The sequence below is a fragment of the Oncorhynchus mykiss genome, chromosome 7 (genome assembly GCF_013265735.2).
Source record: "Oncorhynchus mykiss isolate Arlee chromosome 7, USDA_OmykA_1.1, whole genome shotgun sequence".
Lineage (NCBI taxonomy): Eukaryota > Metazoa > Chordata > Actinopteri > Salmoniformes > Salmonidae > Oncorhynchus > Oncorhynchus mykiss.
In genome coordinates this window covers 22,124,262-22,150,342 of record NC_048571.1, presented here as the reverse complement: position 1 = coordinate 22,150,342, position 26,081 = coordinate 22,124,262, and the positions used below count along the sequence as shown (strand labels likewise).

The 26,081-nt window shown below is 42.0% G+C and overlaps 1 protein-coding gene across 2 annotated transcripts in view; it reads left to right on the top strand.

The window, feature by feature from the left end:
• LOC110527506 (neuroligin-4, X-linked) overlaps positions 1 to 26,081 on the top strand; it is a 74,255-nt gene that overhangs the window by 13,653 nt on the left and 34,521 nt on the right. Inside the window, exons 3-4 of one of the 2 annotated variants that reach the window (XM_021608820.2) lie at positions 2,714 to 2,773; positions 15,688 to 15,840. In XM_021608820.2, the coding sequence (XP_021464495.1) occupies positions 2,714 to 2,773; positions 15,688 to 15,840 (213 nt within the window). The remainder of the gene's footprint in view (positions 1 to 2,713; positions 2,774 to 15,687; positions 15,841 to 26,081) is intronic. The other variant, XM_021608821.2, reaches the window with a different exon arrangement.

The following is a 26,081-nucleotide window of genomic DNA, read 5'->3' as shown; positions in this document are numbered from 1 at the left end:
GTGCCTATCTGAGAATGAAGTCTATAATCAACCAGGTATTCTCACGACCACAGCAGGCTAACGGTCCAGTTGTCGATCTAGCCATGGCTAATCACGTCATCTTAACGACACGTCCATCTCAAATAGCACAGGACCCAAATCGGACCACTGTGGAGAACGGGTCTAACACTACCTGCACATTACAGTACAGACACTATTACAACCCCCATACAGCCCATACATGAAGTGCTTTGAGAGACTAGTCAACGATCATATCGCCTCCACCTTCCCGGCCACCCTAGACCCACTTCAGTTTGCATACCTCCCCAATAGGTCTACAGACGATGCAATCACCATCACACTGCACACTGCCCTATCCCATCTGGACAAGAGGAATACCTATGCAAGAATGTGGTTCATTGACTACAGCTCAGCATTCAAGTTTGCAGACGACACAACAGTAGTGGGCTTGATTGCCAACAACGACGAAACAGCCTACAGGGAGGAGGTGAGGGCACTCGGAGTGTGGTGTCAGGAAAACAACCACTCACTCAAGGGCAACAAAACAAAGGAGATGATCGTGGAGTTCAGGAAACAGCAAAGGGAGCACCCCCTTATCCACATCGAAGGGAGAGCAGTGGAGAAGGTGGAAAGTTTTAAGTTCCTCAGCTTACACATCACAGACAAACTCCTGCCGGGCTGTATCACAGCCTGGTACGGCAACTGCACCACCCTCAACCGCAAGGCTCTCCAGATGGTGGTGAGGTCTGCACAACACATCACCGGGGGCAAACTACCTGCCCTCCATGACACCTACAGCACCCAATGTCACAGGAAAGCCAAAAAGATCATCAAGGACAACAAGCACCCACACCACTGCCTGTTCACACCGCTACCATCCAGAAGGCGAGGTCAGTATAGGGGCATCAAAGCTGGGACCAAGAGACTGAAAAACAGCTTTCACTTTAATGAAAGGATCTCTAGTCACTTTAAATAATGCCTCTTTAATAATGTGCACATACAATTGAAGTCGGAAGTTCATATACACTTGTAATCATTAAAACTCGTTTTTCAACCAAATTTCTTGTTAACAAACTATAGTTTTGGCAAGTCGGTTAGGATATCTACTTTGTGCATGACACAAGTAATTTTTCCAACAAATGTTTACAGATTACAGATTATTTCACTTATAATTCACTGTATCAAAATTCCAGTGGGTCAGAAGTTTACATACACTAAGTTGACTGTGCCTTTAAACAGCTTGGAAAATTCCAGAAAGTGATGTCATGGCTTTAGAAGCTTCTGATAGGCTAATTGACATAATTTGTGTCAATAGGAGGTGTACCTGTGAATGTATTTCAAGGCCTACCTTCTCTCTCAGTGCCTCTTTGCTTGACATCATGGGACAATAGTACGCAAGTATAAACACCATGGGACCACGCAGCCGTCATACCACTCAGGAAGGAGAAGCGTTCTGTCTCCTAGAGATGAACGTACTTTGGACTGAAAAGAGCAACTCAATCCCAGAACAACAGCAAAGAACCTTGTGAAGATGCTGGAGGAAACAGGTACGAAAGTATCTATATCCACAGTAAAACGAGTCCTATATCGACATAACCTGAAAGGCCGCTCAGCAAGGAAGAAGCCACTGCTCCAAAACCACCATAAAAAAGCCAGACTACGGTTTTGCAACTGCACATGGGGACAAAGATTGTACTTTTTGAAGAAATGTCCTCTGGTCTGATGAAACAAAAATAGAACTGTTTGGCCATAATGACCATCGTTATGTTTGGAGGAAAAAAGGGGAGGCTAGCAAGCCGAAGAACACCATCCCAACCGTGAAGCACGTGGGTGGCAGCATCATGTTGTGGGGATGCGTTGCTGCAAGAGGGACTGGTGCACTTCACAAAATAGATGGTATAATGAGGCAGGACAGTTATGTGGATATATTGAGGCAACATCTCAAGACATCAGTCAAGAAATTAAAGCTTGGTCGCAAATGCGTCTTCCAAATGGACAATGACCCGAAGCATACTTCCAAAGTTGTGGCAAAATGGATTAAGGACAACAAAGTCAAGGTATTGGAGTGGCCATCACAAAGCCCTGACCTCAATCCTATGGAACATTTGTGGGCAGAACTGAAAGAGTGTGCAAGCAAGGAGGCTTGTGGAAAGCTACCCAAAACGTTTGACCCAAGTTAAACAACTTAAAGGCAATGCTACCAAATACTAATTGAGTGTATGTAAACTTATGACCCACTGGGAATGTGATGAAAGAAATTAAAGTTGAAATAAATCATTCTCTCTAATATTATTCTGACATTTCATTCTTAAAATAAAGTGGTGATCCTAACTGACCTAAGACAGTGACTTTTTACTAGGATTAAATGTCAGGAGTTGTGAAAAACAGTTTAAATGTATTTGGCTAAGGTGTATGTTAACTTCCGACTTCATCTGTTCTTACCTGTACTAAACATCTGTGTTTTGTGAACAGTTCTTATCAGAATGCTGTGTTGGTGCTCCTACTTTTGTGTGTCGTGTCATGCTATCCAATTGGTTACTGTTAGAATGAATGTTTCCACAATTTTATTCTCAAGACAAATGCCAAAGATTTAGAAAGTTTTCAATGCATTTTACAATCAGTTTTTGTTTTTTATAAGAGCCAGTTTTTTTTTTTTTACATTTCTGTCTCCCCTCTTCCCCTCTACTTTTCTCCCTCCTGTTGTTGACTGTAGGAGCCAGCTCAAACAGTCAAGGCGGTGATTTCACCAATAATGATGGTGACGAAGACAAAGGTATTTTTCTGTCTTTTTGACCCCCAAAAAAGAAAAGCCTGATATTCATGCATGTGCAAAACTATTTTTAGATAAAACATTTTTTTTTTCTTCCATTTTTATCCCTTGAAGTGCATATCAATGGGCACCTCTTGGATCTTCCTTTTTTTTTTTTTTTTAAAACAACCTCTTTCCTCTTTGGAGATGCAGATCATAATTTACAGCGAACCAGAAGGTTGTGTACTAAGGGTGAAAGGTCACCTCTAAATGGGGAATGAGGTGTACGCTCCAATAGTCACCGTTTCCAAGAATCTCCCGCCTCACTCCCACCTTTGCTGCAAAGTGAAAGATGTTAAAATTGAAACTCTGCATGTATTTTCTCCGGCCTCCTCGGAGGTGGAGTTATTAAACAGTCTTGTTTTCCCTTTAGGTTATTTTCTTCTTTCTTTGTCTTCATTGCTCGGTGAAGCATGAGCACGACACTAACCCACGTTTGTTCAGTTTTGACAGTTGGAGACCTTGTTCATTTGTAACTCTGTCAAAGTCTCTGTCATATGTTTTCTGTTCGCTTTCTTTTGCTTGGTACTGTTAACCCAAAATGGTGGTTCGATTGTGTTTCTCTAAAGATCTGGGGATGCCTAGGAGATGAGTGAAAGCACTGGGGAAATGTTTCAGTGACGATAAGGCACAGGTTGTCTTCATGGTTTTAAAATCAAAGGGCAGAGCGCTGACATTTTTCGATCACTGTGCCACGACGGTTGGCATTCTCTTTCTCGAAAGCTGCAACACGAGAACGTGTCGTTTTTAACTCCTCAGAACATACCGGGCTTTATCCAGGCATTTTCTACCTCTCATTGACGTACTGTAGAAATGGCCTTCTTATAGCCGTCTTGATAATGTGAAAAGGTAATAGGCCTAGGTAGGTAGGAGTGAAAGCTGTGAATAAGGTTCACCTTAAATCCCTATTAGAGGAGATTGCTAAAGGCCATGCTGTGTGCATTAACTTTTCTTCATAACCCTTTTCTCATGTCATTATCAGACATGTTTATTTCTACTTTTTTTTTTTTACCCCTCGGAAATCGTCAAACGTTTTTCAGAAGTATATATTGTCCCCTTTAGAATCTACTGGTAATTTCCATGAATGCCTTTACTGTTTTCTCAGTAAATGTGTATTGTCTGATCAACTGGGTAAGAATCTCTCTCTCTCTGTGTGTACAGATGCACAAGTTTAACTAACTGTTCAGACTGTTTCTGTTGAAGAAAGCAACGGTCAGATTTTGAAATGCCTGGATAAACATTTTATCCATACAGGCCTTTCAAAAGTCCACGGCAGTGCTTCATTTTAAGAAGTACTGCCGTGTCGTGTCAAACCCACGCCTGTGTTTTCAGGAGTGCTACTACCAGTGCAGAATCCATGCTCACTGACTGTTTGAACATCTGCACTGGCGATGAATTACCCCCCCGCCCCCCGTTCCCCTGAGATTATAACTCTGCTGCCATAGAGTACAGAGACACCTCCCGCACACATGCAAGCATTCCCGTGCACGCGCACACACACACTGACGCACGGAAGGGACGCACACACACATGCGCGCACAGACACACTGACGCACAGAAGGGACGCACACACACACACACGCACGCATGCACACCTCGCTCAGAGCACAACAATGCAGCAATGAGTCCCTCCTTCCTCTAACTACTACCTTCTCAGTTGCAGTTCCCTCACTAAAAACACTCACCTCAGGCTTAAATGAGATAGAAGCGTATTCCTATTCTCTTGGAAGTTTTAAATGGCTGCATTTGAAAAAATAGTTTTTTCCCTTTGGCCTCAAGGAAACTTTGAAATGAACGATCAAATATATCCTTATTATTTCATGACTTAGTTTGGAGTAAGACAGAAAGGGTATTATTTGAAATGTCTCTGTAATTGAGACCATGTCTAAGTACATTAGAGGAGTGGAGTGTGTACGTACATACTTCACAACTATAGTGTGGTGGCTAATATAATGCCTTTGAGACATCTGACACTAAGCTCTGCACAATTTTCTTTTTGTTAATTGCTCTTCTGTTTTCCTTGACAGGTCTTTGTATGGCACATAGAGACGTGTGTAGAGATTGTGTTAAAGCAAGATCGTATCCAGATTGATACCAAACTGGGGGAAAAAACGTACTGAAACAGGGACGGATTACCTTAACTTGTCCAATAAGAAACACTAGGTTACGGTTGCGAAACATTTTGCTACGATGTGCTCTAATGATTACGACCCAGCTCTCTCAGACAGGAACAGGAAGTGTGACCAGCTACTTCTTGTCTGACTGTGGGTTTGGAGGAGCTCACTGTTCCCCCTGTATGGTCATTAACTGCCATCTCCCATCCCTCTATCCCTTCCTTCCATCCCTCCCTTTCATCCCTCTATCCCATTACTAACACTTGGAAAATGCTGAAACCAATGGAAAATTCTGATGACCCACCCTCCCCGACTCGCTCCCTCCCTTCTCCCTCTTTCTCTCTCCTTTCCCTCTCTCCCTCCTCTCCCTATCTCCCACCTCTCCCTCCCTCTCCCGCTCCATATAGAGATGAGTAATGTGTGTGGCGCCGCTGTGCCATGGAGGAATATATTATCCCCTCAGCCCGGTGTGGCAGTGATGAATATCTAGGGCATGCTCACTGCGGAGTCACCCAGCCAGGGACCTCTCAGCTAGGCAGCTCCATGCAGCTCCTTTACAGAGACAGAGCCCAGAGAGAATAGAGAGAGAGAGTGGGGGAGGGGTAAGAGGGACGGGGAGAGAGAAGAGAGATAGGTAGAGGGAGTGGGAAGTGGAAGTGGGAAGTGGAAGTGTAGGAAGTGTTCTCTTCTCTCCTCCTCTCTCTTCTCTCTCTCTCTTTCGTGGCGCTCTCTCTCCTCTATCTCTGTCTCCACTCTCTTTCCTCTCCCTCTCTATTTCTGTTTTAAGTGCTCTGCAGTGACCGGATGGGGACACGCTGGGACAAGGAGACCCTAAGACGACCCCTTCCGAAAATATTAAAAATAAAAAACCATGCTCCAAAATCTGCCATAGTCTGTTAGAACGGATCAAAGTTGCTTATCTGTCTTAGTCTCCTCCAGTTCAACATCCCCAGAGCAAGTCAACATTAGAGATGAAGAGTGACAGCCAATTTGCCTTCTACGTTTGATCGAAGGCCAGCCAAATTCCATCTCAGAACAAAGAACTCAGAACCTAGCTTTAAAGAAGAGCCTGAAAACTTTTTATTTAAAAAAAATTTTTTAGAGGTGGATCAGCTTAATATTGCGGAAAGATTGTTGCTTCCATCAATGCAATTATCTGCATAATTTCCAATCCCCCATATCTTTTTTTTGTAAATATATATATCCATATAAAAGTAAGAAGTTTACGTACACCTAAACTCAGTTTTTCACAATTCCTGACATTTAATCCTAGTAAAAATTCCCTCTTAGGTCAGTTAGGATCACTACTTTATTTTAAGAATGTGAAATGTCAGAATAATAGTAGAGAGAATGATTTATTTCAGCTTTTATTTCTTTCATCACATTCCCAGTGGGTCAGAAATTTACATACACTCAATTAGTATTTGGTATCATTGCCTTTAAATTTTTTAACTTGGGTCAAACGTTTCGGGTAGCCTTCCGCAAGCTTCCCACAATAAGTTGGGTGAATTTTGGCTCATTCCTCCTGACAGAGCTGGTGTAACTGAGTCAGGTTTGTAGGCCTCCTTGCTCGCACACGCTTTTTCAGTTCTGCCCACACATTTTCTATAGGATAGAGGTCAGTACTTTGTGATGGCCATCTTGACTTTGTTGTCCTTAAGCCATTTTGCCACAACTTTGGAAGTATGCTTGGGGTCATTGTCCATTTGTAAGACCCATTTGCGACCAAGGTTTAACTTCCTGACTGATGTCTTGAGATGTTTCTTCAATATATCCACATCATTTTAATTCCTCATGATGCCATCTATTTTGTGAAGTGCACCAGTCCCTCCTGCAGCAAAGCACCCCCACAACATGATGCTGCCACCCCCGTGCTTCACGGTTGGGATGGTATTCTTCGGCTTGCAAGCCTCCCCTTTTTTCCTCCAAACATAACAATGGTCATTATGGCCAAACAGTTCTATTGTTGTTTCATCAGACCAGAGGACATTTCTCCAAAAAGTACAGTCTTTGTCCCCATGTGCAGTTGCAAACCGTAGTCTGGCTTTTTCATAGTTGTTTTTGAGCAGTGGCTTTTTCCTTACTGAGCGGCCTTTAAGGTCGATGTAGGACTTGTTTTACTGTGGATATAGATACTTTCTACCTGTTTCCTCCAGCATCTTCACAAGGTCCTTTGCTGTTGTTCTGGGATTGATTTGCACTTTTCTCACCAAAGTACGTTCATCTCTAGGAGACAGAACGCGTCTCCTTCCTGAGCGGAATTACGGTTGCGTGGTCCCATGGTGTTTATACTTGCGTACTATTGTTTCTACAGATGAACGTGGTTTGGAAATTGCTTCCAAGGATGAACCAGACTTGTGGAGGTCTACAAGGTTTTTTGTAGACCTCTTGTAGACTACCTTGTTGTAGTCTTGGCTGATTTCTTTTGATTTTGCCATGATGTCAAGGAAAGAGGCACTGAGTTTGAAGGTAGGCCTTGAAATACATCCATAGGTACACCTCCAAATGACTCAAATGATGTCAATTATCCTATTACTAGTACTAGTACTAGTACTTATCAAAAGTAGATGTCCTAACCGACTTGCCAAAACTATAGTTTGTTTAACAAGAACATTTTGGAGTGGTTGAAAAAATAGTTTTAATGACTCCAACATAAGTGTATGTAAATTTCCAACTTCATCTGTACTTTTTTTTAGAATATACCTTTATTATTTCCCACAAACCCTACCGCACTTCCCCCATTCGGAGTAAACCAATAAACAGTAACACTTAGGCTTCTACCTTCATATTCATACACATACAGACATATTTGTCAGACGCAATCTATTTGACAATAGTTATGTTTTGTTTGTTTTTGGTCCTTCCTCTATTTATGATGTCCACCCAGTTTGTTTTCTATTTGTAACTGTGTTATTTCGCTTTTTTTTTTAACCTAAATACATTTTATAGACCCCGTATGTTTTACATTGGTTATCTTATCTATCTTACCTTATCTTGGTTATTAGTCCCACCCTTCAGCTCCATTAAACCCCTCCCATCTATCTCTTAACACCACCCACTTTGGATTTCTATTTGACATAACTGTGCTGTGACGCTTCACAAAAGTACTGAACCTTTCTATTCTCATAGCTTCTACAGCTTGTAAATTAAAGGTAGACTTTTTGGCTCAAATAAAAATGATGTTATTGATTGATTGACTATGGCTTTTCAAATCACCCAGTATTGCAATCTGTAATGTTAGATCTAGGCAAATGTTGGAATTCTTCAGCCACTCCTGGACCTGTGTCCAAAAATTAGCTACATATGGACAGTACCAAAATAAATGATCTAATGACTCTGCCTCCTCACAGCAAATTCTGCAGAGCTGGGAAGATTGTATCCCCCATATATATAACATTGTATTGGTTTTGAATCCGTCGTTGTTTTGCGAGTCAATTCACAATTCATCATCAAAAATGTCTTCCCAACTGTTTTGCAATTTATATGACACAGCTGTGTCCTTAAATGAAATTGGTGTATGTTTTTATTTATCACACTTTTCTTTAACCATGTATGCTCTGTAATGCAGGGCCGACAGACAAGTTCTTAACTTTTTTCCCCTTCTACTTGCCTTTTCCATTTTTGTGGTTATGCTGCAATTAGTTGGTTGCAATTTTGGGTAGAGCAGACGTTTCCATATGTCTGTGTTAGCTGCATGTGTGACATAACGCCACCAGTCCTATTTATGATATCATTCACTAAAATTATACATTTTTGAAACATTTCATCGAAAATATGTTTTTTTTAAAATCAATTAGTATATTTGAGTTTAACCACAATATTTGTTGTATTATTTGTTCTGTCTTTTCAGGTGGATTAAACTGAAATTGCAACCAACTTTCTAAGGCTTGTTTAAAAAATAACGATATTTTGGAGATTATTTCCTTTTCAAACAACCGAAAGTGAGCAGGTGTAATCTGAATAAAGGGGAAAAGGCCATTCTTGAACATGGGGTGAGACATTCCTACCAATTTACTGGAGAACCATTTCGGATTTAAGTATAACTTTTGTGTGACTGATGTCTTTAGTGAGAGGTCTAATGATTTAATATTTATTAATTTCTTCCCTCTGAATTCATATTCATTATATAAATAGGCCCTTTTAATTTTGTCTGGCTTGCCATTCCAAATAAAATATATATATTTTTTGTTCATATAATTTAAAAAGCCGGTCACTAGGTGTAGGCAAAACCATAAGCAAATAGGTAAACTGTGATATGACTAAATAGTTAATCAGGGTGATTTTTCCACACATAGACAGTTATTTTCCTTTCCATGGTAGCAAGTTCTTATCTATTTTTGCTAACTTTCTCTACAAATGTATTGGAGTGAGATCCTTTCGTTCTTTTGGGATTTGTTTACCGAGTATGTCCACATCCCCATCAGACCATTTTTGTTGGTAAACTACACTGTAATGTAAAATTAGCATTTTTTTAGTGATCCAACACTTATCATAATTTGGTTTGAATCCAGAGAGGTTAGCAAAAGTATCTAGATCCTCTAGGAGGCTGTGGAGGGATTCTAATTGGGGATTTAAAAGAAAACATGAATCATCAGCGTACAATGACACCTTTGTTTTTAAGCCATGGATTTCTAATCCCTTAATATTATTGTTGGATCTAATTTTAACAGCTAACATTTCGATGGCAATAATAAATACAGTGCCTTGCGAAAGTATTCGGCCCCCTTGAACTTTGCGACCTTTTGTCACGCCCAATTTTTCAGTTTTTGATTTGTTAAAAAAGTTTGAAATATCCAATAAATGTCGTTCCACTTCATGATTGTGTCCCACTTGTTGTTGATTCTTCACAAAAAAATACAGTTTTATATCTTTATGTTTGAAGCCTGAAATGTGGCAAAAGGTCGCAAAGTTCAAGGGGGCCGAATACTTTCGCAAGGCACTGTATAAATGCCGATAGTGGACAACCTTGTTTTACTCCTCTAGACAGTTTAAAACGTTCTGAGATGTAGCCATTATTTACTATTTTACACCGAGGGTTACTATACATACCTTCAACCCATTTAATAAGAGATTCCCCAAAATTGAAATATTCTAGGCATTTATATATAAACTCGTCGTACTTTATCAAAAGCCTTTTCAAAATCCCCGATATTTCATAGTATTCTATTGTTTCCAGTACTTGTCTTATATTATCTCAAATGTATCGTCGATGTAAAAAAACTCATCTGATTAGGATGAATAATATCTGACAATACTTTTTTAATTCTCTGTGCCAAGCATTTAGCTAGGATTTTTGCATCACAACACTGAAGTGTAAGAGGCCTCCAATTTTTTAAATGGACTGGATCTTTATATATACCACTTGGGTCCTGTTTCAGTAATAATTATATCAGATCTTCTTGTTGTGTGTCTGATAATCTACCATTTATATAGGAGTGGTTAAAACATGCTAATAATGGTCCCCTGAGTATGTAAAAAAAAAGTTGTGTATACTTCCACTGGTATGCCATCCAGCCCTGGAGTTTTCCCTTAAAGGCTTTAATTGCTTCAATAAATTCCTCCTCTGCCTTCATATGAGTCTTTCTATACAGATGTTAATTTTTCATTATTATTAGGAAAAAAATCCATACAATTAGCTTCGGTTAGTGAAGATGGAGGAGACTGAAACGAAAACATATTCTTAAAGTATAATTTGGTGAATCATGCGTGACTCCATCATTTGTAACAAGTTTCAATAGATTTTTTTGGTAGCATTTCTATATTGATTGAAAAATAATTTGGTTCAATGTTCGCCATATTCCATCCAGTTCGCTTTATACTTTATAATATATCTTTATAATATATTACACTGGATCTTTCTTGAATAAGTTCCTCGATTTTGTTTTTCCTCTAACTTATTCTGTGAGCCTGACAACTTCATGTACTGCCCCTCTGTTTATTGGGCATCTGGAATTTTCCACCTGGTTTCAGCAGCTCCTATCCTGCTAATAAATTCAAACAAGAACCGTAGCAATGGAATGTTGAAAGTGGCCCAATAAACAAGTTAGAAGATATGAGTTAGTTACCCTTCCTCCAACTTGTCTCGTTGACCCAGTCTATCTGTGAATGTGAAGTGCAATGCATTTGGCTGCCTGCCCAAGAGGAGCGTGGCAGAGGTGAAGGGGGGGGTCCTTCTCAAGATGGCCTCGGCCACAACAGCAGACTGCAGGCTACACACGGTATAGGCTGGTGCTAACATGTGAGGAGTTGTGAAATAGATATATTCACATTATCGTAGCACTAGGCGCCCACTCAGAACACAGCGGAGATTAATAACCACTGTGGGTTGTTTTTCACCTCTCCTTTCTATATATTGGTGGGGGTTTTTTTGCGGAGGAGGAGGAGGGGAAGCGATATACACACACGCACGCACACAAGCGTACACACACACACACACACACACACACACACACACACACACACACACACACACACACACACACAGCTGAGCTCCAATGCAAGGCAGTCGTCTGTCTGCCCATAGGCCCTGCTACTCACTGCCAAGCCTGCGGAGGCAGAAGCAAATGTGACCTAGACGACAGCCAGGCAGCTGGCCCGCCCACTTTTCAGCAGCAGCCAACGGCGGATGCAACAGAAACCAATAATCGGGGTGTACTGAGAGAGCCTTGGTTGAATACCAATTACATAGTTCGGGTCATGGCTGGGTAAACCCTGACTCGTTTAGCCCGCTGCCTGCTTCCATGACCAATGCTTTTGCCCCTGCAACACTAGACCAAGTGGAATCTTATTTATTTGGAATTCCATGATTTGAAATAGCATTGCAGTTCACACACATTTACATTGCTGTACACGCTGACTAACATTATCTCACACATACTCACATTGAGGATCACCATACATAATCAAAAATACATTGGTGAGTCACGCATACACACACTCACATTGACTGTTATCCAATCCTGTGGAGGGGCTGTGCTATGATTTTCCCTCGTTGATGCTCTCATCCTTGGTGACATTTTGAAGAGTTCCATAGAGCCCTGATTATATGGTCACGGATGATGTTCAGACAGTGTAGTAGATATTTGCGAGATACTTTTGACCATGTAGTGTATGTGGACATCTGCTCATCGAACATCTCATCCCAAAATCATGGGCATTAATATGGAGTTGGTCCACCCTACATCAGCCTCCTCTCTTCTGAAAAGGCTGCCTACTAGATGTTGTAACATTGCTGAGGGGACTAGCTTCCATTCAGCCACAAGAGCATTAGTGAGTCCGGTCATTAGGCCTGGCTCACAGTCGGCGTTCCAGTTCATCCCAAATGTGTTCGATAGAGTTGAGGTGAGGGCTCTTTACACCTTCACTGGAACTAAGGGGCCTAGTCCAAACCATGAAAAACAGCCCCAGACCATTATTCCTCCTCCACCAAACTTTACAGTTAGCACTATGCATTCGGGCAGGTAGTGTTCTCCTGGCGTCCACCGAACCCTGATTTGTCCGTCAGACTGCCAGATGGTGAAGAATGATTAATCACTACTGAGAACGCGTTTCCACTGCTCCAGAGTCCAATGGCGGCGTGCTTTACATCACTCTAGCTGACACTTGGCATTGCACATGGTGATCTTAAGCTTGTGTGAGGCTGCTCGACCATGGAAACACATTTCATGAAGCTCCCGACAAACAGTTATTGTTGCTTCCAGAGACAATTTGGAACTCGGTTGGGAGTGTTGCAATCGAGGACACATTATTTTTCCTCGCTACGCGCTTCAGCACTCAGTGGTCACGTTCTGTTAGTTTGTGTGGTCTACCAATACGTGGCTCAGCCGTTGCTCCGAGGCATTTCCACTTCACAATAGCAGCACTTACAGTTGACCAGCTTTAGCGCGGCAGAAATTTTAAGAACTGACTTGTTGGATAGGTGGCATCCTGTGACGGTGCCACGTTGAAAGTCACTGAGCTCTTCAGTAATGCCATTCTACTGCTAATGTTTGTCTATGGAGATTGCATGGCTGTGTGCTTGATTTTATACACCTGTCAGCAACTGGTGTGGCTGATATAGCCGAATCCACTCATTTGAAGGGGTGTCCACATACGTTTGTATATACAGTGCATTTGGAAAGTATTCAGACCCCTTTCCCTTTTCCATATTTTGTTACGTCACTATCAGGTATCAAGGTAAGACCCAGATGCAGACTGTGTCGAGGTAACAATGTTTATTACAGCAACAGGGGCAAAGGTACAAGACGGCAGTCAGGGTCCGGTCAGGCAGAGGTTGGTAATCCAGAGGCAGGGCAAAGGAAGGCAGGCTCAGGGTCAGGGACAGGCAGAGTGGTCAGGCGGGCAGGCAAAATGTTAGGACAGGCAAGGGTCAAAAGAGAGACTGGAGAAAAGCCGGAGTTGACACAAAAATGCTGGTTGACTTGTCAACAGACAAACAGAGAACACAGGTATAAATACACAGGGGATAATGGGGAAGATGGGCGACACCTGGAGGGGGGTGGAGACAATCACAAAGACAGGTGAATCACATCAAAGTGTGACAGTTACAGCCTTATTCTAAAATGTATTACATTTTTAAAAACACGTTTCAATCTACACACAATACCCCGTAATGGCAAAGTAGAAACATGTTTTTAGAAATGTTTGCAAATTTATAAAAAACAGAAAAACCCTTTGCTATGAGACTCGAAATTGAGCTCAGGTGCATCCTGTTTCCATTGATCATCCTTGTTTCTACAAATTAATTGGAGTCCACCTGTGGTAAATTCAATTGATTGGACATGATTTGGAAAGGCACGTATAAGCAACTTTTATCCGAGACAGGATTGTGTCAAAGCACAGATCTGGGGAAGGATACCAAAACATTTCTGCAGCAACGAAGGACCCCAAGAACCCAGTGGCCTCAATCATTCTTAAATGGAAGAAGTTTGGAACCACCAAGACTCTCACCCGGCCAAACTGAGCAATCGGGGGAGAAGGGCCTTGGTCAGGGAGGTGACCAAGAATCTGATCGTCACTCTGACAGAGCTCCAGAATTCCTATGTGGAGATGTGAGAACTTCCAGAAGGACAACTATCTTTGCAGCACCAATCAGGCCTTTGTGGTAGATTGGCCATAAAAGGCATATGACAGCCAGCTTGGAGTTTGCCAAAAGGCACCAAAATGACTCTCAGACCAAGATTGAACTCTTTGGCCTGAATGCCAAGCATCACGCCTGGAGGAAACCTGGCACCACACCTATGGTGGTGGCAGCATCATGCTATGGGGATGTTTTTCAGCGGCAGGGACTGGGAGACTAGTCAGGGTCAAGGGAAAGATGAACAGAGCACTCAGTACCTCAGTACCTCCGGAGCACTCAGTACCTCAGACCAGGGCAAAGGTTTAACTTCCAACAGGATAACGATGCTAAGCACACAGCCAAGACAAAGCAGAAGTGGCTTCGGGGCAAGTCTCTCAATGTCCTTGAGTGGCCCAGCCAGAGCCCAGACTTGAACCTGATCAAACATCTCCGGAGAGACCTGAAAATATCTGTGCAGCGACGCTCCCCATCCAACCTGACAGAGTTTGAGAGGATCTGCAGAGAAGAATGGGAGAGACTCCCCAAATACAGGTGTTCAAATCTTGTAGCGTCATACCCAAGAAGACTCGAGGCTGTAATCACTGCCAAAGGTGCTTCAACAAACTACTGAGTAAAGGGTCTGAATACTTATGTAAATGTGATATTTCCATTTTTATTTTAAATACATTTGCAAAAAAACAATTGAATCCATTTTAGAATAAGGCTGTTACAAAATGTGGAACAACTCAAGGGTTCTGAATACTTTCCGAATGCACTGTCTAGTGTTTCTACCCAGAGGCTAGAAGGACACCTTTTATTTTTTATTTAAGTAATGAAATCCTTGAAAAATCCCTCCTTCCCCAAATCATTGATTCTAAACTCATTGCTTCTCCACCATGTCCTGAGGAGGTAGAATGTGGAAAGCAGTGGTAGAATGCTGACTTCTGAAATGCTGGACCCATAGGAATCAACTGCAAGTTGAGAAACACCCTAATGAGGCCTGTGACTGCTGACTGAACCGAGTGTTGATTTATCCTGCTAGCAGGCTGGTTGTCTGTGGAACATGAGATCCCTCTCCAATCTTCTCCAATACTAAGACTCTACCCTCTTCATTTAGAATCAACTCCTGCACATGTACTAATCAGAGTAGCAAAGCTCCAAAATAAGGCATTCACCCTACCTAATTGTACTGTAGCAGTCATGTTTGGCTGCATCTCAAATTCCACCCTATTCCCTTGATACAGACTCTGGTCAAAAGTGGTGCACTATATAGGAGACATGGTGCCATTTGGGAAACAGTCCTTGTGTGTTGATGTCATTCCAATAACATAGTCCCTGAACAGATATCTGCAGAATGATGCCTCTATCACATATTTAAAGAGATCAAGTTTCCCCTCGGACAGAATCTCCAATACTACAGTGAGCCTCTCTCATCCAATAGCGTTTACATATGACACCCACTTTGAACTACCCATATTCCATTGGCCTGCTGATTTTTAAAAATGTCAAAAACATATGCATCCAAAGTAAAGGATGTGGCTGGCTGCCTTCCTAACCACCCAAATTACGCCCTATTCCCTATGTAGGAGGTCCATAGGGCGATGGTCAAAAGTAGTGCGCTATATAGGGAATAGAGTGCCATTTGGGACGGACTACCAGACCCAGTGTTATCTACAGGCGCTCATGCTCGTTGCTCTTCTTTCCAGACATCCATGATGAGAACGGGCTGAAGCCGGTCATGGTGTACATCCATGGTGGATCCTACATGGAGGGAACGGGGAACATGATCGATGGGAGTATCCTGGCGAGCTACGGAAACGTCATCGTAATCACCATAAACTACAGGCTCGGAGTGTTAGGTAAGTCACAGCATATCATTTGGGTCTTCTTGGTGCTTTGTGATGTGCTTTCTATGGATTGAGCGATTCATCCATGTTGTGTGTTTGATGTGTGTTTTGATTGGCTGTGGTACTGTAAATGCTGGCGATTCAAATTGTGAGGTTTTTGTGGTATAATTTGTATTTTTCCAAATGTCTATTCAGTATTTTCTCAACTGATGGCACAGCAGGAAATAAACCCATACAAATTGAATGGGGAGTAAATAGGATGAGGATTTTAAGATTTTGTTTTGACTTCTACCTGATTTGGCAGAAGTGGACATCTCCGATAAGATTGCTCTAATAGTACAAGAGAGGAGAATGTGATGTAGGAGAGAATATTTATCATAGGAGAGGTTTCTGGTAAAACAACGTTAAATGTTCCGACATGGAATTAAGCAATTTTCCCCCAGCATATCATCTCCTGTAACTCCAGTATGAACTCTGGGGATGATGGAGTCGGAGAGGTTATCAACCTGATAGGCTTTGTCATCCCAGTTCATAGTGATACTGTGCATGTTTTAGCAAATTATACTACACCTACGAATTAGAAGATATACAAACACTCAAGCTATACTGTCTTACTTGAGTGTTATGCTTGGTCCCTATATCTATTTTTACCAACAGCAATATTAGTCAGAAGCATCTGGAAGATTTATCCATGTCTATATTCTAAATCAACTGTACAGTACATTTCGCTGTTCTTTCTGCAGTGTTCAGATAGACTCCTAATCTCGTCCACCAGCCGGCTCTGTCTCTTTCACACCTCTCTTGTCTATAAGTACAACACCTCACTGTCTATACATGGTAATAATTGAGCCTGGGGACGAGCTGAAACTATACCTGGTAGTTTCATGGAGACCAAGATGCTGAAGTGTTGTGAAGCCCATGAGAAAATAAAAAGCTACATTCAGGGTGTTCAATTCATATTCACACCCCGGTATCCACTGCTGCTCTGCTTTCCATTTGTTATGAAGCCGAGCTGTCTGCACCACTCGCTATATTTAGTTTCGCGATTGAGAGCCAGGGGGAAAAGGTGTTCTGGGAAAGTGTGCACTGCGGAAGAAAGGGAGAAAAGAAACGTAGAGAGAGGAGAAAGGAGGCCCTCGTTGAGTCTGTATCTCTGCTTCTTTGATAGACTGGTTGAGGAGAGAGATGAGGGGTGTGTGTGTGTGTGTGTGTGTGTGTGTGTGTGTGTGTGTGTGTGTGTGTGTGTGTGTGTGTGTGTGTGTGTGTGTGTGTGTGTGTGTGTGTGTGTGTGTGTGTGTGTGTGTGTGTGTGTGCGCGTGTACATGTTTGTGTGTACCTATACATGCACACGTGTTTGTGTGTCTCTCAGAGTAGAGGTTCAGGCTAGAGCATCCCTCAGCTACATGGTCTCTATTCTCCCATATAAATAGAAATGTATTCATCCCAGGTAAAGATAAGGACCAGGAGGTTCATTCTCCTCACACTCATCACCTTCCTCTCCCAGAACATTTGACAGTCTCTGCAAGATAGGCTAGTGTCTGAATAGTGTTTTCAGGTAGTCTAATGTCTGAATAGTTTAATCAGGTAGTCTAATATCTGAATAGTTTATTCAGGTAGTCTAATGTCTGAACAGTTTATTCAGGTAGTCTAATGTCTGAACAGTGTGATCAGATAGTTTAATGTCAGAATAGTTTATTCAGGTAGTCTAATGTCTGAATAGTTTATTCAGGTAGTCTAATGTCTGAACAGTGTGATCAGATAGTTTAATGTCTGAATAGTTTATTCAGGTAGTCTAATGTCTGAATAGTTTATTCAGGTAGTCTAATGTCTGAACAGTGTGATCAGATAGTTTAATGTCTGAACAGTTTATTCAGGTAGTCTAATGTCTGAACAGTTTATTCAGGTAGTCTAATGTCTGAACAGTGTGATCAGATAGTTTAATGTCAGAATAGTTTATTCAGGTAGTCTAAAGTCTGAACAGTTTATTCAGGTAGTCTAATGTCTGAACAGTGTGATCAGATAGTTTAATGTCAGAATAGTTTAATCAGGTAGTCTAATATCTGAATAGTTTATTCAGGTAGTCTAATGTCTGAACAGTTTATTCAGGTAGTCTAATGTCTGAACAGTGTGATCAGATTGTTTAATGTCTGAATAGTTTATTCAGGTAGTCTAATGTCTGAATAGTTTAATCAGGTAGTCTAATATCTGAATAGTTTATTCAAGTAGTCTAATGTCTGAACAGTTTATTCAGGTAGTCTAATGTCTGAATAGTTTATTCAGGTAGTCTAATGTCTGAACAGTTTATTCAGGTAGTCTAATGTCTGAATAGTGTGTTCAGGTAGTCTAATGTCTGAACAGTGTGATCAGATAGTTTAATGTCAGAATAGTTTATTCAGGTAGTCTAATGTCTGAACAGTTTATTCAGGTAGTCTAATGTCTGAATAGTTTATTCAGGTAGTCTAATGTCTGAATAGTTTATTCAGGTAGTCTGATGTCTGAATAGTGTGTTCAGGTAGTCTAATGTCTGAATAGTTTATTCAGGTAGTCTAATGTCTGAACAGTTTATTCAGGTAGTCTAATGTCTGAATAGTTTATTCAGGTAGTCTAATGTCTGAATAGTTTATTCAGGTAGTCTAATGTCTGAATAGTTTATTCAGGTAGTCTAATGTCTGAATAGTTTATTCAGGTAGTCTAATGTCTGAATAGTGTGTTCAGGTAGTCTAATGTCTGAATAGTTTATTCAGGTAGTCTAATGTCTGAATAGTGTGTTCAGGTAGTCTAATGTCTGAATAGTTTATTCAGGTAGTCTAATGTCTGAACAGTGTGATCAGATAGTTTAATGTCAGAATAGTTTATTCAGGTAGTCTAATGTCTGAACAGTTTATTCAGGTAGTCTAATGTCTGAATAGTTTATTCAGGTAGTCTGATGTCTGAATAGTGTGTTCAGGTAGTCTAATGTCTGAATAGTTTATTCAGGTAGTCTAATGTCTGAATAGTGTGATCAGATAGTCTCAGGTCATGAGGGTGTGTTGGTTTCCTATAAGGTCACGCATACCAGGAGTAAACAGCAAAGCTTTGCGTTTTGAAATATGAAAAATAAAACGTCCTCATTTTGTGAACTTAATACACTTTCACACTGTATTGATTCATTAATTCAAACTAACTCAAGACTCTGCTGGGTTTGAAGATTCAATTTATTTTAAAAACAAGAGAAGTGCTACATTATGTAACCAACTGTCATGGTGACGGATGGTATCTTTAGCCTCTTAATCTCACAAATGCACAGAAGGATGGCATGGTGTCCGAGTGTGTGTGAGATGGAATCAAAAGCAGTCAGTGGGTCATCTGTGCAGTGTGTGTGTGTGTGTGTGTGTGTGCGTGCGCGTGTATCTCCGGCAGCATCTCCGACTCTGTATCCAGTGGCTGGCCCTGGCTGTGGCCGCATTGGTACCATGCCATGCCTCCACGCTGCTTTCGTAACACTGCACCATCTGTGTCCAAGCGCCACATGGGCCGATCTGTGTGACGAGCTCTCCCTGAGCTCCATTACTCTGAGCTGGGATGTGTCAGAGCCACATGGCACTCCGCTCCTCTCCTCCTCTCTCCATCCTATTATGGCGAGACGTGAGGGGCCTGCTGATGTCTCCCTGATACAGACACATGTGTCTTGTCTGCCTTCACTTAACCCTTCCCATCCTCACCTTCCCCCACACCATCTCTGCCTATCTCTTTCTCTCTATTTCTGTCTCTCCTTCTCTCTCTCTCTCTCTCTCTCTCTCTCTCTCTCTTGCTCTCTCTCTCTCTCTTGCTCTCTCTCTGCTTGGTAAACGCAGGTTCTGAGTGTTTGGCATCTAGGTCTTAAAATACAATTTAATACCAACTTAATCCTGTCCAGATATAGGTCCAGATAAGGGCTTTTACACCCTTACAAGGTCTGGAAATATAACGGGGATTACCAATAGTTTGTTTTACTGGTGAATCAGTAATGGAATGGAAATGTTGTTTTGGGAACATGATATGTCCAACATTCTTGGCCTATTCAGTCAGATGAGTAGAACAATTTTAACACAATAGTATTTTAGCTGATTGATCTCAATTCAGTGTCCATATTAGGATAGCCTCTGCCTCAGTTGGACTTGTCAGTGTCCGTAGATCTTAAACAGCTTGAAGCCTCTATTCCTCCCTGCCCCTGCTGATTGTGTCAGCAGACACGTATTTAACGGCAGTTTCCTGCACTCTGAAGAGGTTTACGAGAGAGAGCATTACATTTATTCAATACTATTATATCAAAGAAAATGTCATGTACAATTGTGTGTCTATTGTTGTATTTAAAAATATATATACAGTGGGGGGAACAAGTATTTGATACACTGCCGATTTTGCAGGTTTTCCTACGTACAAAGCATGTAGAGGTCTGTAATTTTTATCATAGGTACACTTCAACTGTGAGAGACGGAATCTAAAACAAAAATCCAGAAAATCACATTGTATGATTTGTAAGTAATTAATTTGTATTTTATTGCATGACATAAGTATTTGATACATTAGAAAAGCAGAACTTAATATTTGGTACAGAAACCTTTGTTTGCAATTACAGAGATTATACATTTCCTGTAGTTATTGACCAGGTTTGCACACACTGCAGCAGGAATTTTGGCACACTCCTCCATACAGACCTTCTCCAGATCCTTCAGGTTTCGGGGCTGTCGCTGGGCAATACGGACTTTCAACTCCCTCCAAAGATTTTCTATTGGGTTCAGGTCTGGAGACTGGCTAGGCCACTCCAGGACCTTGAGATGCTTCTTACGGAGACACTCTTTAGTTGCCCTGGCTGTGTGTTTCGGGTCATTGTCATGCTGGAAGACCCAGCCACGACCCATCTTCAATGCTCTTACTGAGGGAAGGAGGTTGTTGGCCAAGATCTCGCGATACATGGCCCCATCCATCCTCCCCTCAATACGGTGCAGCCGTCCTGTCCCCTTTGCAGAAAAGCATCCCCAAAGAATGATGTTTCCACCTCCATGCTTCATGGTTGGGATGGTGTTCTTGGGGTTGTACTCATCCTTCTTCTTCCTCCAAACACGGCGAGTGGAGTTTAAACCAAAAAGCTCTATTTTTGTCTCATCAGACCACATGACCTTCTCCCATTCCTCCTCTAGATCATCCAGATGGTCATTGGCAAACTTCAGACGGGCCTGGACATGCGCTGGCTTGAGCAGGGGGACCTTGCGTGCCCTGCAGGATTTTAATCCATGACGGCGTAGTGTGTTACTAATGGCTTTCTTTGAGACTGTGGTCCCAGCTCTCTTCAGGTCATTGACCGGTCCGGCCTTGTAGTTCTGGGCTGATCCCTCACTTTCCTCATGATCATTGATGCCCCACGAGGTGAGATCTTGCATGGAGCCCCAGACAGAGGGTGATTGACCGTCATCTTGAACTTCTTCCATTTTCTAATAATTGCGCCAAGAGTTGTTGCCTTCTCACCAAGCTGCTTGCCTATTGTCCTGTAGCCCATCCCAGCCTTGTGCAGGTCTACAATTGTAACCCTGATCTCCTTACACAGCTCTCTCTGGTCTTGGCCATTGTGGAGAGGTTGGAGTCTGTTTGATTGAGTGTGTGGACAGGTGTTGCCTTGGCTGTTGGACTGTTGGAGATTAACCAGTCTGAGGTCCTGGGAGCTCTGGAGCAGGATTTCATCAAGGATCTCACTATACAGTGCTCCGTTCATCTTTCCCTCGATCCTGACTAGTCGCCCAGTCTCTGCCGCTGAAAAACATCTCCACAGCATGATGCCACCACCACCATGCTTCACCGTAGGGATGGTGTCAGGTTTCCTCCAAACGTGACACTTGGCATTCAGGCCAAAGAGTTCAATCTTGGTTTTACCAGACCAGAGAATCTTGTTTCTCACGGTCTAAGAGTCCTTTAGGTGCCTTTTGGCAATCTCCAAGTGGGCTGTCATGTGCCTTTTACTGAGGAGTGGCTTTCGTCTGGCCACTCTATCATAAAAGCCTGATTGGTGGAGTGCTGCAGAGATGGTTGTCCTTCTGGAAGGTTCTCCCATCTCCACAGAGGAACTCTGGGGCTCTGTCAGAGTGACCATCGGGATCTTGGTCACCTCCCTGACCAAGGCTCTTCACCCCAGATTGCTCAGTTTGGCTGGGCGGCCAGCTCTAGGTAGAGTCTTGGTGGTTCCAAACGTCTTCCATTTAAGAATGATGGCCACTGTGTTCTTGGGGACCTTCAATGCTACAGAAATGTTTTGGTATTTATTTACTAACTAACTAACTAAACAAATCACAGGTATACATAATCAAACAATATAGTTATTGGTTACTAACACAATGCATTGATAAGTCCCTAGTGGGCTAAACCGGTATGACGGCTTGGTAGATAATGGAAAGGGGTGGGGGCAGATAAAAAAAGCGGGAAAGACAAAATGGATTCACTACACAGAGTTGATAATTATATTAATTGAAATGCTAATCCTTTGCACATGAGCGGCCGCTCATTCGGAAATAATTGCAATGTATATATTTACACCCGTATGCCGTTGTTGTCTTCTCTGTTGGAATCGCCAGTACGTCTGCTGGAGAGTCAGTTCATCAGAGGGAAGTCACAATGTCTTTCATGGTTGTAGCTTTCTCCGTGGCTCTGGATAGTGTCTGTTGTAATGGATACGTCAGGCTTACAGATGGCTGTTCCATAGAATAGATTCTTCCGCGATTGTTGTTAATCTCGTTCTAGACTTACGTCATTTCCAGCTGCAGACTAGTAATTCTACGTCTAGGATTTGCTCTTATTCTGTGGTGGTCGATAGTCTCAGAGTTGAATCATTTCCAGACGTGGAGCCAACACCACACTCTGTATGGTCTCCGTGGCCTATAGAGTTGTAGTTCTTAACCATTTCAACATGTAGCGTCAGCTGCATTCTTCTAGTCTAATGTTAATTTCATCAAGAGTGGGTTTTATACACTTCTGAGAAAAGGGCGGTCCATGACGCTGTTGTAATGTCTACGCTCACGTGGGCGTGGCCACTGATTTGGTTCACTTTATATGAATACCCATATTTTCTCATTTAGAAGGTTAGTTTCATGTTTAATCACATACGTGTCACAATATTTAGATGTAAACCCCATAATTAAGACGTGTACACACCCAGAGATACAGTAATGAGTGTTTCCTGTCCTTCATGAGATCGCCAAATGAAACACACTCGTCATGACTGTCCCTTAAGTGTCCACGGACCACTCCCACATTCTCAAAAATATAAATATTGTTTAATTATTCAAACTTTTGATGTCCAATGGTCTCTCTGTGACCCACACTTAACATTCCAAACTCGAACATTACAGTATTACAGTATTTTATGACCGCCATAAAACAGCCGACCCCCCCCCCCCCCCCCCCCCCCCTCTGTAGAGAGGACCTGCTGTAACCTGACCCTACAGATCGTCCCGGGAGAGTTACGACAGGGGTATTGTGTGTAGATTGATGAAGATTTTTTATTTATTTAATCCATTTTAGAATCTGTAACGTAACAAAACGTGGGCGTCGGAATTCTATTTGAATGCACTGTAAGTCTGTGATGTCTATGTTAATGTTTTAAATGTATGTAAAAGGATGATTTAGATACAGACCACCAGTATTGACAGCTTCTATTCATCAATTAATTAAAACAAGATTAAGCAACAATGAAGGTTTTACTGTATGTTATAGATTTCAATAGTCTATAGGTTGCTGTATTAGTGTAGCCATAGCATCAGTGATGTTGAGACAGAGATACATAAGAAAGATGCTGGTCAGTTCCTGGTTTCTTAATATTGACAAAGCAGAATTTCAATGTCCTGAGATTCTGTCATGGAATCAGTTTGTTTGTGAACGTAAAGAAGAATTTGCGTACACACACCACTGGCCACATTAACAACTGTGAGAGACAGTGAATGATGTGTCTCACAACAACATGTCATGTTTTTTTGTGGGTTTTTTTCTATGCTGTTGTGTTTTATTAGGCTATTGTTGGTCTTTGGTGTTGGCCCTAGGGGCCCCCAGGGGGCCTAAACTCCACTCACACTGGGCCAAGGACAGCTAATGCCAGGAGGAGGTCAGATCTGAACCCCCTGTTGATTTCCCCCAGCTAGCGAGGGGTGGATGCATGTCGGCCGTATCACCCTTGTTTGGGAAGAGAATATGTGTGCAGACTGGAGGGACTGGAACGCTGAGAGGCTGTTCATGACATATACTGTACAATAAACACACGTATTCCGAGTCACGGAAAGGAGAGAGGAGAGGCCGCTTTGACATGACAGAGAAGAGAAGAGAACAGAGAGGCAGCCCACTGCCCCTGTGTTGATGCCTGGTCAGCTCTCTTTCAAATAGCCCCAGCTCATTTAAAAAGTAGAACAACTAACAAACAAAACACACATTTCCTTTAGGCCTGTACACGCAAGGAATGGGCCGTGGCAGGAAAACGAGGGCAAAGCATTCATTAGCATGACAAATGGCCCTCTCTCACTCTGCTCCTTTTGACGATGCGCGCCAGTCTCACGCCTACTTTGACAAATGGAACAGTCGCCATTATTCCACACAAAGCCTTAATATCAGATTGAGCTCGGACGTGTCTCAGGGAAGATGGCGGTGTGTGACAGATAGAAAGAGGAGTTGACGTGTCTCAGCTCAAAAGTTTGCCGTAACAAGTCTTCGCGTGCCGGCTTCAAAAGGAATATCCTGGAATAAAGTCAAAAACCTGCATTGAGTGAAATATTCTTTACGTTGCAATGTTTTTTTTTTTTTTTTTTTAGCAGCGTAGGTCAGAACATTCTGAAAGACATGAAAACGTAATATTTCAGTGAGTTAAGAGTTTTCCCTCTCTTATGGTGTGTTTAAAGAACACAGTTATTTTCTGTTTGGCTTAGTGTTCCACGAGGCTAGTCCTTTCTTTACTTCACACTGGTTGATTTGGACTTAAACTGTAGTAGTGGTAAATCATTGTAAAAGAGAGTACACTCTCAGTCAACTTATCTGGTTAAAATAAGTGTCAATGAAAATGGCATTGACTGTCATGTTTGACTGTTTGTTTATTATGATCATGTTTGATTCAGATCCTTGAATGACAATTCATGATCACTATTTTCTTTGGAGCAGTTACCTTTTTAAATAAGAATGAGTAAAGCATACGACTATAACAACAAAGGCGTGGTGAAAAAACGACTTTGCACATCAGAAATGAAACAAATGAATGGTGATTTCTGTTGAGTAATTGTCAGACCGTTATGGATTTACGTTGGCTTTTTATCGTGAATACTGAATAGCTTATTTTTGTTCGGAAGACCTTTAGAGGAGGGATGTAATTGAGCTTTTCACGTCCTGCTTTTTGGAGCAATATTTAGCAAAACAAGGCTGATCGCAGACAGGTTCACTTTTAAAGGTCATTGTTGTCATGGTGGTTCGGTGGAAGATTGTAAACAAAACCCTGAAATATATCGATATTGGTATTGATATATTCTCTCTCTTCTCTGTGGTTTGTAAATGTTCCTTTCGGGGGGGAAAAAAGTACTTGGCCAAAAATAGTGCCCATTATTTTCATGTCCTCATACTGTAAATATGAGAATGGACAGTATCTAAACACACAAGCCAGCTATGTTTTTCTGGAAGTAGGCATGTACTGTAGGCTCTCTCCAAGACCGCCATGCAGAGATATTTCATCACATTCACATTCATTCACCTTTGTGTTTTATTGGCTTTTGAGCTGCTTGAGCTCCACACAGAGCTGACACAGTTGTGTCAAGCAAAGCTACAGTACACTAGATGCACTGGAGAGATTTGGGTAGTGCCATGCAGGCCCAGATGGAGAGGAGAGGGGACATGGACATCATCAGCGTGTGGATCAACACACGTGCACAAGCAACGCACAAAACAAACGACACACACACATCACACACTACGCATCACACGCTGTATGTGTGTGTGATGGACTGATAACAGCAAATACTGAATCTCAGATGAGTAGAAAGATCGAGGATGATAAAAACAAAGAAAGCTGGGTGGTATTTTAAATGGATTTGGTCAGTGGCTCAGTAAATCTCCATGTTACTAAAAGCATCCTTTTTTTGTTACGCCAGAGGATGACTGCAAACAGGCAAATGATGCCCTCCTCTCTCACCCCCTCTGTCTTCCTTCCCTCTCCCTAATGCATTGTTTATCCTGCAGAGTTTGCTTTCAGTAAGTGGTCTGGTACACAGAGTATAGTGAAT